The 20,431-nt window shown below is 41.4% G+C and overlaps 2 protein-coding genes across 2 annotated transcripts in view; one reads left to right on the top strand and one right to left on the bottom strand.

The window, feature by feature from the left end:
- The window catches only part of tmem178b (transmembrane protein 178B), a 97,810-nt gene that overhangs the window by 75,742 nt on the left and 1,637 nt on the right, over positions 1–20,431 (top strand). Inside the window, exon 3 of the mRNA XM_034863204.1 lies at positions 19,003–19,140. Coding sequence (XP_034719095.1) covers positions 19,003–19,140 — 138 coding nt within the window. The remainder of the gene's footprint in view (positions 1–19,002; positions 19,141–20,431) is intronic.
- cnot4b (CCR4-NOT transcription complex, subunit 4b) overlaps positions 18,889–20,431 on the bottom strand; it is a 31,875-nt gene continuing 30,332 nt past the window's right edge. Inside the window, exon 14 of the mRNA XM_034863183.1 lies at positions 18,889–18,940. The gene's annotated coding sequence lies outside the window, so the exon portion shown is untranslated. The remainder of the gene's footprint in view (positions 18,941–20,431) is intronic.

Below are 20,431 nucleotides of genomic sequence, written 5' to 3'. Positions count from 1 at the left end.
ATAGTATCCCCAGTACTACAGTAGATACAGATCTGCTAACTATTGTAGGGAAAAAGGTTACAAGACATGAACCTGAAATCATGCAATAGGGCTGCACAATCAATTGCAACGTTCTCAAAATTGCAAACTGGACTACTGCAATATCCAAATCCCGGGGGGGGTGGAGACACTAATTTTTTATTGTGGCGTTGCAGAGATGGCCCGGCTTACAAATCCTATCCTACAGACAAAAGAACCTCTTTCTTTGATATGGATCCTCGCAGAAATCACACCATGATCTTTTAAATTGTAATATTTTTCACTGAAAAAAAGAATATAGATTTCAAAAATTATAATTTCTCGCAATTGCAATATCAATCAAAATAATTGCAATTAGATATTTAATCATATCGTGACACCACTATAGAAGGGTGAACACACTTTCAAGGGTAGTAACTAGTTCCGTGGTAGGGAACGGTTTCTAACACAGCTAGAGACTACAAAGTATAACAGGAAACTAAAGCGTACAAAATACACAAGGATGGAAGTAGGAAAACCAAACCGAACACAGAAAGAACACGGGTAAAACATAACCACGAAACAAACAACAACAGGGGAATACAGAAACAGGGAATGAATAACACGAAAACCCCAACCATGACAAGTTGCCACGGTATTTTACACCTCTGCTGTGCTCACCTGATCACCTCATGAAGGATGAATGTCCTGCTGTCAGTTAGCTGTCTGCTTCTCTTAAGAAACATAATGGACGGAGCTTTTTTCCAAATAGATCTTGATGTTGTTTTTAGTGTTTCCCAATGCTTTCTAGCTACCTGGTACACAACAGTGGCATACAGTGGCTGGCATATGTTTACACACCCTTGCTGAAGTTGATTAAGAAGAGGAATGGTAAAGGGCATGTGATGATGGGGGGGGTATTTTAATTTCAAAGGCCAAGGGAACTTTATCAGGATGCATAGTATCCTGATCCATGAAATAACTGGCCTTTAAAAATAAAGATCTGCCTGCCTCTATGGGAATTTAACATGAGGGGTGTATACTTTTGCCCCCTGTATTTTAACATAGGGGGGTGTATACTTATGCCCCCTGTATTTTAAGGAAGAACATTTATTTATTTACAATACATTAATAATTCACAAAGAAAACTGGTGTTCTAAAAGGTTGGATTTTCCTACATTTTATGAATTAAGGCATTAAGATCAATTTCCAAAGTATGTTTTTTTATTCTTCTTTTTAATCAACTTTAACATGGGTGTGGAAACTTATGCAAGCCACTGCAATCCAACACTAGACCTTAATATATTGTTCCTCACATCTAAAGAGCCTGACGGCCAGATTCCCATAGATTTCCTCATCAGTCACTCTGGATTTATTTAGATTTGTAAAGGCTTCTGCAGGGCTGCAGGGTGAGGAGTGCTTTCACATATTCTTTGTGCAAACATGTGCAACAATATGCATGCATTCACACCAGATGAAACCCTAATCCTATGGCAGTATGTTGGTACTGTAAAGTATGTATACTCACCTTTGCCAACTGGGTGTCAAATAGGGATTTCAACATCCTGGTTAAGGCCTTAGAGAGAAGATAGACCAAAGACCATAGTTTTTAATAAATCCATTAATTTTGCACAATTATCAGATTGCCTCTGAGTGGGTGCCAGTGATTTCTGATGTTTGAGCACTAATGGCGTATTTCCAGTACATGGTACCTGCTCGACTCTCCTCGTTTTCCATGCCAATAAAATGTCCTTGGTACCTGCCACGGGTACTTTATTTAGTACCAGCTCCATCGAGGCTCCAAGCGAGCTGAGGAGATGCCAAAAGGTGACGTGAAAATCTGCAGACTGCTGATTGGTCAGCGAGAATCACTAATCTAATTCTAGTCACTAATCACTGCGTCATCATAGTATCCTGATCCATGAAATAACTGGCCTTTAAAAATAAAATTGCGCCTTCCTCTATGGGAATTTAACATAGGGGTGTGTATACTGTACTTATGCCCTCTGTATTTTAAGTAAGAACATTTATTTATTTACAATATATTAGGAACTTCTTTAGGAACTAAATGTGTCTTTTGCCAAGAATCAGACACACCTTCCGCGTTCTGCGTGTCACGTCAGGTCACTGCTAAGACTACCAGCCACACTCGCCTTATGGTTGAGGTGGTACTAATCTGCAATAGAAAAGGCGGGACGGGGTCGAGCAGGTACCATGCAATGGAAAAAACGCCATAAGTAAAACAAAACGAGCTGACACAATGAAAGAAAGTCTGTTCTTTTCTTCAATGCTGGAGCTTTTAAGGAGCATGCTCTGCTATCCAATGTCAGCTTTACATTGAGCGTGCTTTGCTTATTTACCTGCATATTCCAACAAGGTTCGTATCAGTTGGATGAACAAAGAATGCAACAATGCCCAGGCAAAATAAAACACATTACATTTCTTCTCACGCCTTCCTTCAAAGCTCCATTATGGAACTAGCATGCAGCTGTAATTAAAGTTTGTTTAAAAAGAGTCAGCATATAGGGCAGATAAGAGCGGGCTGTGAGTGTGTGTGTGTGTGTGTATGTGTGTGTGTGTGTGTGTGTATGTGTATGTGTGTGTGTGGACAGATGTTGAATGGAAGCATCACATTAGCCAGTCACTCACTGTTGCTGGATACTGTCTACCCTGTGCAGAGGAAAGACACTGTGTCCAGCTTCTCAGCATGGCTGCTTATCTCCTCAGTGCATGTGTCCACAGTCCTAAAAACCAAAGTCATCTCTCTCTTTCTCTTTCTCTCTCTCTCTCTCTCTCTCTCTCTCTCTCTCTCTCTCTCTCTCTCTCTCTCTCTCTCTCATAGAAGCACATCCCTCCTCATATAGTGAAGCACGTGCTGACAAAGAACACGTTGCATTGAGCTGCAGGATGCTGAAAGGGAAAAGACACAAGTGTTATTAGCAGTGTTAGGAATAGGGTTAACCCTAACCCTAACTCGTTACTGAAAAATGTAACGCTGTTACTTTTTTTAGTAACGAGTAATCTAATTGATTACTCTTCCCATCTTAATAACGTTGTTACTGTAATTGAAGCTGTTTTTTTTCTTCAGACCAACTAGCTCTCTGAGCTGGGAGGCAAAGACTTTTTTTCTTCCTTGGTTAGTGGGCAGTGCACAAATAATTAATTTTGCCCTGTTGTGGCCTGTTGAGGGGCAGTACATATCAAAAGTTCCTAAGTTGTTATTTGTATCGAGGCACTAGACATAATATCTACATACATGGCATCTGATTGGAGGCTAGTCTCACGTTGTCCCACAGCTGTGGCTCAATGGTAGAGCGGTTGCCTGCCAATCGGAAGGTTGGGGGTTCAATCCCTGGAACTGCAGTCCCATGTCGAATTGTCCTTGGGCAAGACACTGAACCCTGAGTTGCCCCTGATGCTGCGCATCGGAGTGTGAATGTGTGTGAGTGTATATCTGATGAGCAGGTGGCACAATGTACAGCAGCCTCGGCCACAGTGTATGAATGTGTGTGAATGGTGACTATATAACTGGATGGAACTATATAAATACAGTACATTTAAAAGACTTTAGATGTGTGTACAGTTTCTGTTAATAATGTATTGTATCAAGTGTCCATTTCATTATAATATTCAGATTTATCAAAAATAATTGAATTATTTTAATTTGCCACTAAAGAGGGGAAAAAATGGGGTCACCTTTGAGCATTTAAAAATTTACTTGAAAGTAACGCATTAGTTACTTTCTGAAGTAACTAGCTACTTTTATAATTTGTAACTGAGTATCTAGTTGAGTTACGTTTTGGAAGAAGTAACTGGTAACTGTAACTAATTACTTTTAAAAGTAACTTGCCCAGCACGGGTTGTTAGACATGTCTCACTTCTTACCTCGGCTCAGCCCAGTTTGTGTTTGATTAACGTTTACATAAAGAAAAAAAAATATCCATAAAAGTCAACATTTCTAGCCAAACCCTCCTTCATCTTTCAACCTACATTCCTATTTATTCTGCATGTGAGGTTGACTTACCCCTATGACAGTGTTCCTCACAGTAGTCCTCTCTGGCTTGCCTTCCAATCCGAGCCTGCGTATGAACAATAAACAATAATCATTCAGTCTTATTGTCTCTAAAGCTTAATTAACAAATACTGATTAGCCCCTACTGGACTCTTCATTCTATAACATTAATGCCTCTCAAAAATGTAAAGCCAACTAAGGACAAATGTAAATACACTGCAACTTAGTGGACATTTTGAGCTCAAAACTGTAAACTAACTTCTATAGTTTGTTTATATTCCATTAAAATTGATGTTTAGACCAACGTGATTACATGATGTGGCTTAAACACGACAAAGGTTACATTTTCTTCCTCTTGTCTTGTTTTTTGTGATTTGTAATTTTCAATTACTCCTTGCTTTGTAGTTATTACTGATGTTAATGAGCTTTGACCTATGTTATGAAACACACCTTCAGTTGGTTGTGCAGCGCTGTAATTGATAAAGAAACTGAATAAGGATCTCTCTGGCATACGGGTTGGAGACTCAATCAGTTTTTGTTTTCCCGTCAGCTCTCCTCCTGCAGCTTTATTCGGACACAGTTCTTCATTGTTTTTTAAAGCCAAAGACCCCATAACTGAAAGAGAGACGGAGCAGATACCCCCTACTTCCTATATTATATAAAATGAAGTTACATATTAAACTGGTCCTACAATAAGGTGTGGGCGGCTTTAAAAGCCTTTATACCTTTTTATTGCATAGGATACTATGCTATTACAATAATTGTTGACATGGTTTATAATCACGTTATAATGTTAAACTGTAGTTAACAATAGTCCTTAGAAATCCACCGGAGGTTAGAACGCCAACACAGAGACAGAGGACGGGGACGGACATCAACAAAAATACTTGCATCCAATGCAATTTCCAGCAGAGCTGGAGAAATCCAGGAAGTGGAACGTCAAGGATATAGACTAGGGAAACACTGAATTATGGAACTAGAATGACTAAACTTTCTTTAATGCTGAGCCACAAGGCCACTGCTCACTATGGTGAGAGAGTATTACAAATTAATTTGGATATTTATCAATGGAAAAGCTATAACCAAAATGCGGTTTCAACAATTTAAAAGAAAATGTGAGATTTGTTCCATTTTGACTAATGGCTGACGAGTACTATTTTCTTTAAAAAAAAGCTTTAGAATTTTTCTTGTTAATGATCTAGGCGTCTAGATTCTGGGTTCAGAGTCTCAATGCTGGGATACCCCCCGAGCAGAACTCCTTAGTTTACAATAGATTTCCACAAACTTTTTCTTTTGCAATAATTTCAGAATAATCAAGTTTAGGGATTTACGGCTTCAGCAACCCTACACGGACACCCCAGCAGGCCTTTCTACTGTGAGCAGGCCTGTAAGATTTAGTATTAAGGAAGATATGAAGGTGTTACGCTGGTGGAGAAGATTGGACCCAAATGCAGAGATGGCAGGCAAAGTAGTGAGCTTGAATCTTTATTAACAAGAAATCCATAAAACTGAAGGTGCCCGAAAAACATTAGACAAGACAAGACAGAACTAGACTACTACAAAATAAAACAGGAAACAAGAAGACAGAAGGTGAATATGGTGCAAAATGCCACTGTTTGTAGACTTGATGGTGCTGAACATGAGCAAATGTTGCGGTAGAAGTTTACAGCAGGCATTGTGTTTATGGAAATGTCAATGTAGAAATATGGGAATAATTTTTCTCTGACTTCATATTCAGCTCACGTGTGTGTGAATGCAATGTGCAAGTGCAAATTTTAACATACACCTATTTTTGTTGTTGCTCATAATCCAGTCTACAAGCTCTCGCATTTTGCGCCATTTTACACCTTAATAGTCTACAGCTCAGACCCGACAGTAGCTGAGTACCTTGTTGATGACCAACACTGACGAAACAGATGCCATTGCAAAAAAACATATTCAACTCTCCGTTCAACTTTCACCCCTGGCATGAATAACAAAATAAGTAATGTACGTAAGTGATGCCAAAAAATGATGCATCATAAACACCTTCCATGGACCGAGAGGACATTTCCTTCTGAGAAGTCTGTTGATAACATGAAATCAAAGACAGTTACAGTTATGGACACTTCAAGAATCTGCACACATCTGTGTATATCAGTCTGCACAGCAGAAGAAATAATATGATCAGGGGAATACCTGTCAGTGTTCTTCCTGTCACAGGGGAAGGCTTCATATCCCATTGTATGTATACCCCGCCCGTTGCTAGTAGTTGCCATGGTAGTCTCAGAGAACGAAACGCTGGACTGAGAAGACCCAATCAGCAGGAGAATTATTGGGACTGAAACACAACCCCACAGATACCCAACCAAAGCAGGTCAGTTTCCTAATGTCTCCGGTTTAGGGGCTTGGAAAAACCAGAGCAGGGGGAATGAGAGGGGGAAACACCAGAGCAGGGGAAATGAGAGGGGGGAAACAAAGCAGAAGGTGTTTCTTTTCAAACCAAATGGTAGCAGTGTAACTGTAGCCTGAGATTAAAGTCAGAAGTCTGACATACCTCCATGCCTCTAAGGCCTTTGCCATTTCTGTTAATAACGTCGTTCAGTGGAGCAGCACATTGCACAACAGCAACAGCAACCCTGGAGTCTCCAGGGCCCTGTGTAAAGGATTTTGAAATGAATTGTAATATGTAACAATATTATACAGATGCCTTTCGGATTTAGAATAAAATCACGCAAAGACACATTTCAACAGTACTTGGCAATTCATGATTCTATAACAAATAGTGACCATTAACACAAGTGATCCTGAAAGACATCAACCCACCCAATCACAAGCAGCGTGATAAGCGTTGACATCCGTCACATCATCAGTGCATCTCCCCCGGAGCTGGGAGGGAAAGTCTATTGCTTTGCCCTCTGTCTCCTTAATCTAGCTCTCACAATTTAAGAAGTAATTACTTTCACCATCTTCATCCTGCCACTGTTCCTCTTCTCTCCTCACTCCTCGGTAGCGCCAGCCGACATGTTATTAAGATAAAATCACAAAGTATTCCAGGCGTTCGTTAGTGACAGGATGAGCAGCGGAAATGAAGCACTTCCCGCCTTCAGGTTGACGCTCGATTAATGCCAAAAAGAAGAGGGTCCTCTCAGAAACTGTATGGGTGTTTGCTTGTCCTTGAAGACTAGTTTGATTTTTAGACCTTCATGTTTAAAAATGAAGGCCATTTTGGTGGTGTGCATTTGTTCACGGGGATGTTAAAATAGGATTAGGTAAGGGTGGGGGGGGTTATGGTTTCTGGGGAACTGCTGTTCTTCACAGTGCCGCACAGAGGGTTAGGGTTAGGGTTAGGCTTGGCTTTGGGAAATTTAATTTACTAATGCTATGTATAACAAGGTTTGGATTATAGACATTATGTCACTAATGGACCTTGACTGTAACAAATGTAGCCAATTAACATGATCCATGTTACATTTATTACTTCTCATTTTGTGTTACAAGCACTGCATCCACTTGAAACGGTCCAACTCCACATGAATGCACCATTCCTGCAGCACACATTTCTGAAAAAATCTCTTGGGTTGGGCCAGGCCACGGGAAGAACTTCTATGCTTAGGACATACTTGCCATGGCAACAACAATCACGTGACCCTTTATGAGTTACAGTCTCACTTGGACTTCCCGGTTCTCCTGTAGGAGAAAGAAATGTAACAGTCGGCTTCAACGCGTTCCCGTGAACGGGTTCATATCTCTGCGTGAGAAATTACAGCTTGCTCATTGGTCTGAAGGGAGCCAGTCAAAGGAGGCAGCGTGGGCACCAACGCAGACGGCTCTGGCGAAATAATTCATGTTCACGGGCCAAAAAATATGAATGATTGATCACAATGATCGTGATGATCCCTGGCCGTTCCATCATAGGATTGGCTTTTGATCAACACCCTATGTACCTCCAACAGAGGAGCACCTTCTCTAAGAGGCTCCGACAAATTCAGTGTTGCACGGACCGCTACAGGAAATCATTCCTACCACAGGCAGTAAAACCTTTTAACACTTCACCACTGGGTGCTAGATAAGACTCACAGACACCATAATACTGCACTAAGTGCAACTTGCACAAAGGTTTATCTACATATTTATCATTACTAGTGAAGCAGTTGCACATTTTTGTATTCCCAACTTGTATATATTCAAATATGTATTTATATTGTATCCTAGTATTTCATTTTTTATATATATTCTGACTGAATGTGTGACTTATTTTGATGCTATAATTACCCAATTTTATTGGGATCTGTCTATCTATCTATCTATCTATCTATCTATCTATCTATCTATCTATCTATCTATCTATCTATCTATCTATCTATCTATCTATCTATCTATCTATCTATCTATCTATCTATCTATTTTTCTGTCTATCTATCTATCTATCTATCTATCTATCTATCTATCTATCTATCTATCTATCTATCTATCTATCTATCTATCTGTCTATCCTGGTTGCATAACTAAAGATGTCACTCATCTTCTCCAGAGGATAAACCCTGTTTTTTGTGACCCACTGATCTTTGCATGCGCACTACTGGCAGATTGCTGGGAGCCTTTCTGTTCTGAGACCTCATTCACATCAACTTTGGTGGAGAGGGTGTCTGTTTTGGTCAAATCATTCAGCACTGTGTAGTTATGTCTTGACATTTCACTATATTGTGCTGACTGTCACAGTGAACTCATTCTAATGTGGTTTTACCATTTGCAAAAGGATGTAGTATTGTATTTAAGTCGAGGAACGGAATGTGCGAGGTAACCAAAACCATCATGTCATTTCCTCACTCTGTTCCTATCGCTGCCCGAGCTCTTAGCTCTGCACATCCCATCTAAATAAAAGACACTCTCATTTCCATGCTTGGAGCGTCTAGGACTGCAGATATTAACGGCTAAGAGCTTTTAGTATCTCTTCCCTCTGTTTCCACCGCCTCTCCCTTCCTTCGGCGTTCTGTTCTGCCTGTGAATCAGTCAAGCAGTTTTCGGGGTTTTCTCAAAAACTTAGCATCGGCCCTGGATAAGAAAAGGAAAGTCTTCCCTAAAATAAAAAGTGAGTCACACAAGTCTTATCGGAGGTACCAGTAGAGTGGCCCGTCAAACAGCCATAAAGACATCTCCATGCTATGGCAACACTTTAATGATGCTGTGCTGTGATTGGCTGTCAGCGCCTCGGCGCCATCTGCAACATGCAGTCCTCCTTCAGATGGAGAATCATATTTTATGTTAGCAGATGAATATGTCTTACAGCTTGGCAGGGGAGGGATTTAACATCCTGAGGCGCCAGATTGGACAATTTCCTTTTTGTTTTTTTTCAGCAGGTTTCTTCCTCACTCTTATGGTCATTAAAAATGCTTTGAGATATAAATTCCAATTTACATCTCTTTATGTGATTGTTGTTCATGACCTTGATTTATAGAAATCATTACCCTGCTCATACAGTACGTGTCACCCATTAAAAAGCTGGAAATTAGTTTAGAAATGACAAATGACTGATGACGATGTCCTGATTCTAAGCATATTCATCATAGTTAGAGGGGACTGACCCCTAGACTGGTATCCGGCGGCGCCGCTGCCAGCAATCGCCGCCACTCAAGACAATGCTTGTGATTCCACCAGCGTGTCCCAGATGCGTTCCAGACGGAGCTCTCAGCTCTGCTAAAAATAAGCGGCAGGTCTAATTTTTAAACGAAACCTCGGGCTGTTTGCAGGGAGTGGAAGGGCTAGAGAATCCAGCGAGTGTTTTTGTTAAGTAAGACTCCAGATCGTATACATGACAACACTATGTGGTGTCTGAATAGCAATGCTGGAATGACGTGTTGATGAGGAATCCGCTTGACACTGTCTTTGATTTTAAAGGTTTATTGTATAAAAGATGCTCATCAGATAAACACTCACACACATTTACACTCCGGCAACTCGGGGTTCAGTGTCTTGCCCATAGACACTTCAACATCGTGTCATCACAAGAACCCGTGTCTTCACCAGAACCCCCTCATTTCATCATATAACCCCGGTTTTTCAGCAGCTCCATTGGCTTCCAGTTCAATTCAGAATACAATTTAAAATCCTTGTCCATACTTTCAAAGCCCTCCATAACTTTGCTCCTCCTTATCTGTCTGAACACCTTCACATCGCCGCCCCCTCCCGCTCCGTCAGATCTTCCTCCTCCCTCTACCTCACTGTCCCTCATTCTCGACCTATCACCGTGGGGAACAGAGCCTTCAGCCGCTCTGCTCCCCAGCTCTGGAACTCACTCCCACCTGACCTCCGCAATATCAACTCTCTCCCCCTGTTCAAAACTAGACTAAAAACACATCTGTTCCAGCTCGCTTATCTGTAAATACACTGCTTCTGTTTTGTTTTGTTTTGTTTGTTTTGTTTTTTGTTTTATTTGTTTTGTTATAACTACTTCCCTTTTCTGTTACCTGTATCTCTCTTTTATTGTCTGTAAAGCGTCCTTGAGTGTCAGAAAGGCGCTGTTAAATAAAATGTATTATTATTATTATTATTATTATTAACATGTGACTACAGGGCCAGGGATTGAACCACCACCCTTCAATTGGCAGTCAACTGCTCTACCACGGAGCCACATCCGCCCAACACATACGTATATAGATTTCCTACGTGGCCGAGTAAAGATCACATTGTTAGATCACAAGATGGATAATCACATAGTCTAAAGTCATATCCAATCATCACTTGTCCACATAAAAACAACGTTCACTCTATCTTTCTACTAAAATGTAAACCATTAACCCTTTGCATTGATGCATGACAGTGCTTAATTTGAACAAAACCTGGTTCAAGTTACCAGTCATTAGATACTACAACTACTTTAACAACTAAAACAGCGCCTCAAATATTTGATCCGTCTTACCAAATGTAGGACCAACAGACTCAAGGACTCTTTTGTCCCCCATGCCATCAGACTATACAACTCCTCCCTCAGGGGGAGGAGGAAATAGGGCAGAGAGGACAGTCCATACACACTTGGACTCACATAAATACCTGGACAATTAAACACTTGACTTATAAGTCTAAGTTTATGTCTATAACTGGACTAAAAGAAAGAAACAATTTAACTTTTAATACCCACACAAATATTGAGAAAAATTGGACCAAAACAATGAAATGTGTGTTTTGGGCTGTAAAGACGCGCCGCTTCTGGGTGTGGTATGTGGTATGGTATGACGCATGGTGGGTGATGGGACAAAACTACGGCGCTGTGAGTTGGCTTTACTGAGAGAGGTGAATGACAACTGCTGGCCACAGCCTGGACCCCTGGGTTGGACCCTCGGTTGGACTCGTGGTGTCCTCTTGTCTCCCTTCCTCCCAGCATCCAGCTCAGAGCAGCAGCTCTTCACGGTCCTATGTGTGGAGATGGCTGTCAGTGATTATTCCCCGTCCCCCCTCAGTATGCGCTCCGCCGGCTCCCTGGGCCCCTGATTCACCCTGCAGGGCTGTTCACACTTCCGCTGACTGACACGCCATGAAATCACCCATATGGCCCCAACAGAAGAGTACAGCTATAGGGCCACAAACGCCACAGGGCCCGTTGGGGCTTCCTCTGCAAACAGCACCAATGCTTAAAGACATCCACTCTGCTCTCGCTGCTGCCAGCTCAGCCCATCACACCCGCCTTTTCCTCCTCCCTGCTATCTTGCATAATTTGATTTTCCCATCCCATTGTTTTCTCCCCAGTGGGAGTTTGCATGGGATAATGAAATTAAGCTCTATGTCTACTCTCCAGTGAGCTATTGGCTGCAGGCAGCCTTTGTGACAGCAGAAAAACCTAAGCAATTCTCCATCTCACAGTAACCTCCTTTTCTACCAACACCTCTTACAGTCTGTTCCCAGAAGTACACGGGTGGGCCTCTTGACATCACAGTACAGAATTGGGCTTAGCTCTACATGGCCAATCTGACCTGAGCTTTGGCTTGCAAAAGTTATTCAGATTCTCATAATTAAGATGAATTCCAAATGTCTTCAACCTTCATCTGACTCCTCTGGCCTGTTTTTAAGTGATGTCACCGTGTTCCCCCATCTTTGAAAGTACATCAAATCTTTGACAAAAACTATACACAAAACAATAGGATCCAAGTTGCGCTTTAAAGTCCATTTTTAACTTTGTTAAGAGAAATTTGGCAAAATAATCAAAGCTATTTTTTTTGTCTCCCTCAGGGCATTCAGTTGTATCTCATGATCTTAATAAGCAGATGGAGTTATTATAGTAAAGCAGTTATGTCCTGTGAAGACTACTAAGCCAACAATTCCCTTCGGTGAGGAAGACAATGAGATTCAGTAGGTGGTCCCAAAACCCACATTGTGATGAACTGGGATTACCATTTAAATAGTCTCGCATTGCCAGACCGTCCTCTACAACGCTGCGGAGGAGGGTCTGGATGGGGGGGAAACGTTCTCTGGTTTATCTGTATTTCTTTAAACCAATCGAAATTGCCTTGGGCAACGCCAGTTGCTGGACGGAGCCAAGGTGCCTCTGCAAAATATAGTCTCGGAAAGGAACTTGTTTTGGTGAAACGTGTACGTTCAAAGACTGTGTTAGTCGTGCGACAGAAAACTCAGGGGCTTAGGAATTTAATTGAAGTAGATGACACGGATGTGATAAACTGCTCGAGGTCACAGACGGAAGAAGCATTGCAACAGTTAACTGTGTCCCTGCACTGTATAGGCAGCAGACAGCCAATCTGTGAGCTGTTACAGACAGCACATTTTACTCTCCATCTATTCAACTGAGAAAATAACAATTCCTCAAAGGCACTAAAAGCCATTTCCCTCTCATGAAATAACATTTCATTGGGCCATTGGTCCTGGAGCAGAGAACCTAATTAAAAGGGAATTGCAGCACACAGCTGAACAATGTAACCTATTAAGCAGTAGAGAAAAGCAGGCAGACAGCAGCCTGTCATATGCTGATACAGTAAACAAATGAGCAGTTATTATTCACAGCGCAACGTCAGCAATCAGCACGATTCACTGCAGGCTTTTGTCCAAGAATACATGTTTCTGATCATCTGTGCCTCTTCTTCTCCACTCATTCTATTTTCCATTTGTACAGACAGGATGTCTATTGTTCTACTCAGCACTCCATTATTTCACCCATGTATGTCTAGTTCCACTTGTTTCTCTTGCTTGACTCACATCAACTTTTACAACTGGGGTGTAACAGACGATCAGCTGTTCTGCTACTCAATGTAACCAAATCTATGGCAAGATGCAGTCCTTTTATACTGCCAGCACCCCAGTCTGCCGTGCAGTTTCATACACTTTCAGCCAATTCCAATGAATTACATCAAATGATCAGATCAAGGTTAAGCTTCCCCACACAGGCACTTTAAGAGATAACTAATGGAGTATTATGAGGTTAATTAGAAGGTGGCCCTTGTTGCCTTTTCAGACACTTGGCAGTATGGAGTAGCAGCACTTCAGTTCACACAAGTAGGCTCCCAGAACGTATTCTTCTTTTGAACTGGTACAATGACGTTAGTCCACAATGCCAAAACAAAACTTCAAGATGCATTGATTTCAGCTAGCTGTTGCTAAATTCCATTGCTAGAAGCAACAGAAGAACACACAGCTTTATATCATTCATCATAACATGAGGTTTTAACTTTGAGGGACATTTACTGCTTTTGGTAATTTCATAAAGAATACATGAGCTCAACAGGCATTCTCTAAGCCGAGTACATTAAAAAAATATATTCACATGTAATAACGTGAAACATGATACAGCGACAAAGCATTTAAAGAAATTACCTCTGTACTAGTGGTAATGAATAATACTACTACTACTACTAATAATAATAATAATAATAATGTTTACTGCACAATGCAAGGGGAAATTACCCCTTTACACTCCGTTGTTATTACACACATTACACACAGGCCTGAAGTACACACCCATGCTCAGTACCTGTACATGCACTAAATGGAGAGATGTCAGAGTGGGGGGGCTGCCCATGGAAAGGCGCCCCAAGCAGTTGGGGGTTTGGTGCCTTGCTCAAAGGCACCTTGGCAGTGCCCAGGAGGTGAACTGGCACTTCTCCAGCTACCATTCCACCACCATACTTTTGGTCAGTATGGGGACTTGAACTAGCAACCCTCCGGCTACATTCCAGATACATATTTTCCATACAGGACATACATATTCAGTCCAAAAAATCCAATGGCTTTTTGATTTCAAAATTGCAGACCAAGCCCACCCCCACATTGAGCTTTACTTTTATTACATTTAGTTTTGTTTTCAGAAAATATCTCGCATAGACTCCTTGTCACATTCCCTGTGTGACTATAGCTCTTCAGTACCCGTCATCTGTGATGACAGGGTTCACGTTGAACATCTTAACAACTAATAAACGGACTACCATGACATTTGGTAAACACATTCATGTCCCCCTCAGGACAAATTGGATTCACTTAAGTACAATTGCCCAATTCTTTGGTGACCAAACACCTGCAAAACTAATCTCTTTCCATTAGGTGCTAATTAGCATGCTAACTCTCCAAACTAAGGATTAGCATAATAACATTGTCAGTTTGAACATGCTAGCATGCTGTGACCTATCTGATGTGTCAGTGGTGCTTTATTAAGTTGCACTGGATTGGTGCTTGGTTGCTAATCAGCTATAATTATCAACTGTCTTCTTGCTCTCTCATAAACGCCCACATCTGGCTATTGGTCCTGGCTGCAGGCACCATGTAACAGCACATGTATTGATGCAGGGAAGAGGTAGTAATGCTGAGAACTCGCAGGACATTGTTACCCACAGGGGGTATGTCTTTTAGAGCACGCCACTCTCCCAGAGGGACCTGCACGGTCTGGCCTTGGACACAAGGCATGCTGAGGGACTGTCAGGGAGGAGAGAGAGCAGCAACTCACTCTGACCGACGGATGAGCAAGTCCTTCATTCAAAGGAATACAGCTTGAGCTTATTCTCAACTCTCCTTGGACTCCTATGTGTCAATAATGGTTTAACCCTTGTGTTGTCTGCCCGTCAAAATTGAATGAATTCAATTTTTCGATGTCTTTTTCTCACATTTTTGTCCCTTTTTTCAACATTTTTTTGATTGCCAATTCTTTTTTTTGTTTAACACTACGTAACACTAACTTATTAACTTTATTTTTACAGTTATTTTGGGAATTTGTGCTCAATAAACCTCATTTATAAGAATTGATACCTCATTTTTGAGTTAGAAGAGCAGAAATTAGGAATTATTTAGACTAAAGGAATGGATTTTGATGGATAATCACAGACTGGAATATGTCAACTTTTACTCAATACTACTTCAAAACCCCTTCAATGTTTTTTTTTCAAATGCTATAAAGTTGAAAAAGACACGCCAAAATTAATTAAAGTAGAGATTTGTACTTGCCAAAGAGCGTTGTGTGGAATCAATCATGTTAATTTGGGTAATTAAAAAGAACATTGACATAGGAAAACCGGTCAGTTTGACCCAAGGACAACATGAGGGTTAATGAATGAATGAATGAAAAACCTTCAGCGTCTGGGGAGTGTGAATGTACAAATGGCATAGCCAGTTAAATAATAAAAGAAATCCAAAACAACATGTATATGTAATACAAAGAACATAACAGTAAGAATGAAGCAGAATCTGCGCTATGAAGCAACACTACGTGATGTGTGACAGAGAGAGCATGTGTGGATGCTCAGCGAGATGTATCCTGATGCTACAGTGTGACTGTAATCTGCTCCCCCCACGGTCAGGCCTCACTGTAAAGGTCAGCGGTCACCAAGGTTACGCTGTGTGACTGACAGGGACTTCCTTGTGGATTTAGCAGCAACTGCATGAATCGTCTGCAAAATGCTTCAGTCCTTTTATTTTTACACATATATTTACTGGACTTAGTTTCCTTGTCTGTCACCATGATGTTATAGAAAAGCAGATTGCATGGAGTGTTCCATTAGCATTATAGAGCTTTCATTAAGCACTATTTGCACCTGTTTTTCACTATTCAGTTGAAGCGTACTTTGTGTCTATGTCCCACTGTGTCACTGAGCAATTTACTAAGGTGATTTTTACCCATCTGCAAAGAAGGTTTTTTCAGCCCTTTTTCAGGAAGTGCAGTGTGTATGTTACATGAGAAGGTCAGGCTATTTAACATCAACTCAGACCTCCCATGAAGATTTTGGTGGTAACAGGATTCAGTTTAGTGGTCGTTTCATTCCTACATTCATGCTCTCAGGCCAAGTTTTTTTTACCTCTCTCGCCCAAACACATGGTGTCCTCCCCCCACTCATCTACTCACAGAAGAGGAGTGGGCTGTAGCTTGAAGATCTTCATATTTCAGCCCCTCTCTACTCACAGCCAGTCGTTGTCACTAACATTAGCGCCCTGCAGAGCCCACTGCTGTCAGCTTTATTCACACACTCTGTCTCTTTCTGTTTCCCCTTACTGTGTCCGCTCCACACAGCGGACCACATAAAACTGCACTGAGATTCAATATGTAACATGATGATAAAGAAGGACTTCCTGTGGACTTCCATTATTTCACCCCTTATAGATTTGGCACATCATAGGAGACGTTGAGAGGGTACTGTTGACAAAGCTGCTTAATCTCCACAATCCCACCACTGCTTCTTCTTTTCCTAGTTTTCCACAAAAAAAAGGTACTTTAAAATGTGTTTCTACAGTTGCTTGAATACGTTTTCACACCCAGGTTAAAGTTGATTATAAAGAGGAATAAAAAAACATATTTTTGAAATTGATCTTAATGCCTTTATTCAACAATATTAGGAAAATCCAACCTTTTAAGGACACCAATTTTCTTTGTGGATCAATAATGTATTGTAAATTAATAAATGTTTGTCCTTAAAATGCAGGGGACATAAATATACACCTCCCTATGTTAAAATACAGGGGGCATAAGTATACACTCCCCCTATGTTAAATTCCCATAGTGGCAGGCAGATTTTTATTAAAGGCCAGTTATTTAATGGATCAGGATACTATGCATCTTGATAAAGGTCCCTTGGCCTTTAGAATTAAAATAGCCCCCCCCCCCCACATTATCAAATACCCTTTACCATACCTAGAGATGGGCATGGTGAACTTTCCATAAGATCACCTCTCACTGCAAGCCTTTCCATGGTAACAGTAAGTTGGACCAATCGGACATGTCGTTGTTACGCTTAGGATTGTGGGTTGTGTAGTATTCTCGTACATTTTCTTAAAACAAGGTTGATTTCATACAGACTTCTCGGGGGTCCGTCTACCTTGGACATTAGGCATTATGGCTGATAATTAAAATTCTTGTGGAGAAAATCAATGGGGTTTTACTTCCAGAACCACACTGTTGAGCCCTGTAACAGGTCAGTATTAAAACTCCAGGACTTGGACAGGACAGGACTTGTGCTTAAGATTGCAATGAAGACATTTTGTGTGACCGTGGAGTGGTCTTAGAAGGTTACAGTTTGTATACGGCATTCTTCCAAATGCTTCAAAGAATAAAACGCATCTAAACTTGTCATAGTAAAGACATTTGCTCTTCTTTGCACCCATGTGTCCCCCTGCATTTCCCTCCATACACCATGGGTTCCTGTCAGCTGACTGATTGCACGTGTTCAGGCAACATGGTGAGGTTCAGGCTCCATCTCCAGGGCTACGGTTGTTTGTTTTTAAGCATTTAAAAGTTGAGCCATAAGGATGAGAGGGGAAAAGCCAGAGTAGGGGGAATTAGAGGGGAAAATGTAAGAGAAGATATTCATTTTTTCCTTTCAAGTAGCAGTGTGAAAGTAACATGAGTGTATTCCCGTCTAAATGATCATTCTGTCCATTAGAATCCTCTTCCAGAATTAGAAACCAAACTAAGGTCAGTTCAGGCACCTCATTTGGAGCATGTGTGTGTAAAGAACCTACAGTTACCTTGAGTGTCATTGACACTGATGGCAGGAAAAAAAAAACATGAAAAAGAACAGGAGATAAGCTGTCTTCTGAGTCTTCATGCTGTAGTTCTTGGTTGATTCTCTGAATTCTTTTTTGTAAATGTGTAAATCTCTTGCTCAGTGTAACCCTCTTCCCCTTACTCATCTGGGATTTAACGGAATTTAGGAACAGCTCTTCATCTGCAAAACATTCCTCAACTTGAGCCTGTTCCTGTTGGAAGACTTTCTCAATCTGTCATGTATCGTAACTCTCTTCTTGCTGTCATGAAATGCTTAACCCGACATCTCAGCCACACTGATGGTGCGTGTCCATCATCAGCGTCATTTGCACAAAGTTGAATCTAGCCAAGTTTACGGAATGAGTAGCAGCCGGCTCGGCATGCCAACACTCAAAACCTCACAAAAATCATTTAAACTGACCTCTGTGGATCTGAAATGAAGACAGATCCAGCAGCTGCACTCCATATTTATCACGTAAAATTTTTCAGAAACACGTATTGCTGAGTTATTACCGTAAAACAGAGAAAGTTTCTAAACAAACCTCCGTTATGATCAGTTCTGAAATCAGGGAGCAGACGGACACATGTGAAGTGTTCGTCCAATCAAGTGCAGCCATCGTGTGAAAATAACGCCTACATGGACAGGTACTGATGTCATGACCCGGCTCAAGAGGTCATAACAAAGAAGGAGACGGTACCATGTTAACTGTTTAACAAATACTTTATTAAATCAATTTGACCCAAATTTGGGAGAAAAACATACCCTGGTTTATATCTTTAAACCAATCACAATAGTCAGGGGCGGGGCTAAGCGACGGACAGAGCCACAGTGCCGCTGCTGAATAGTCTCAGGGAGGAACTTGTTTTGGTGGAACATGTGTATGTTCAGAAGTAGTTTTAGTTGTCAACAGAAAACTCTGATTGGACAGATGCGTGCGTGTGTGTGTGTGTGTGTGTGTGTGTGTGTGTGTGTGTATGTGTGTGTGTGTATCCAGTGAGTGTGAACTTGTTGTTGTAGTGATGTTCAGTGTCTCTGTCTGTGTTCCCTCAGACTTGCGGCGGATGACGGCAGGCTTCATGGGCATGGCGGTGGCCATCATCCTGTTCGGCTGGGTCATTGGTGTCCTCGGCTGCTGCTGGGACAGAGGCCTCATGCAGTATGTGGCCGGCCTCCTCTTCCTCATGGGAGGTGAGTCACTCACTCACTCACTCACACTCACACACACACACACACACACACACACACACACACACACACACACACACACACACACACACACACACACACACACACACACACACACACACACACACTTGTACGATGGCTTTAAAGTGTCAACACATCTCAAAATGCAACGGGTGCAAAAAGTACTGCAGAAAATCAAGCGTAAGACCTTTGGCTTCTGAAAATTGTTATTCACAAACACACACACACACACACACAAATACTTGTACGGTGTCAACACATCTCAAATTGCAACGGGTGCAAAACAAACTGCAGAAAATCAAGTGTAAGACCTTTGGCTTTTGAATATTGTAATACACAAACACACACAGAGACACACAGACACACACACATACACACAAATGCATTTACGGTGGCTCTGAACTGTCAACACATATTAAAATGCAACAGGCGCAAAAAACCTGCAGAAAATTAAGTGTAAGACCTTTGGCTTTTGAAAATTGTTACTCACAAACACACACAGACACACATACACACAGAAACACAGACACACACACACCCACACACACACACACACACGCAAACACACACACACACACAAAAATACATGTACGGTGGCTCTGAAGTGTTAACACATCTCAAAATGCAATGGGTGCAAAAAAAAACTGCAGAAAATCAAGTGTAAGACCTTTGGCTTTTGAAAATTGTTATACACAAACACACACAGACACACACACACACACACAGACACGTACACACACACACAGTGGATTAGTGCTGTGCGCTGCTGTTAATGGCAAGCAATTAAAAAGTTAATTATGTTTTTGGCAATAAAGGCAGAAGGAGTACCCTAGGTCAGTGTGCAGCAGCCAGATCGGGGCAGAGCAACCACAGGGTCACAGCGGGCCCAAAACCAGGCCACGTTCAGAGCTGCTTCTCCTAAACACAGTGCTAAGTACATCCTCCAGAGGAGATGGGTCTTTAATCTTTAACGTTTGAATCATGAGTAACATTATTGAGACACTTTGCTGGAAGAAGCATAATGTCATCAGCATCACATTTTAAACAACCCAAAAGCCAAATGTTTTGGAACTTTCCAAATCCCACGATCCAACACAAGCGCTCACTTTACATTGCTGTTGGTCAGAGAAAGTTTTTTTTTATATTGCTAACAAGCATCGGACGATACTGGTACCAGGTTTTTGTTGGTCAATGGCGCGATCACTTTCTGTTGTTGCAAGATAGCAATTCGCCCAGAATGCACCTGAACACACCTCCCTGTAAGACCAGCACG

Source organism: Etheostoma cragini, chromosome 23 (assembly GCF_013103735.1).
Source record: "Etheostoma cragini isolate CJK2018 chromosome 23, CSU_Ecrag_1.0, whole genome shotgun sequence".
NCBI lineage: Eukaryota > Metazoa > Chordata > Actinopteri > Perciformes > Percidae > Etheostoma > Etheostoma cragini.
The sequence above is the reverse complement of the archived record's forward strand: the minus strand, read 5'-3'. Positions and strand labels throughout refer to the sequence as shown.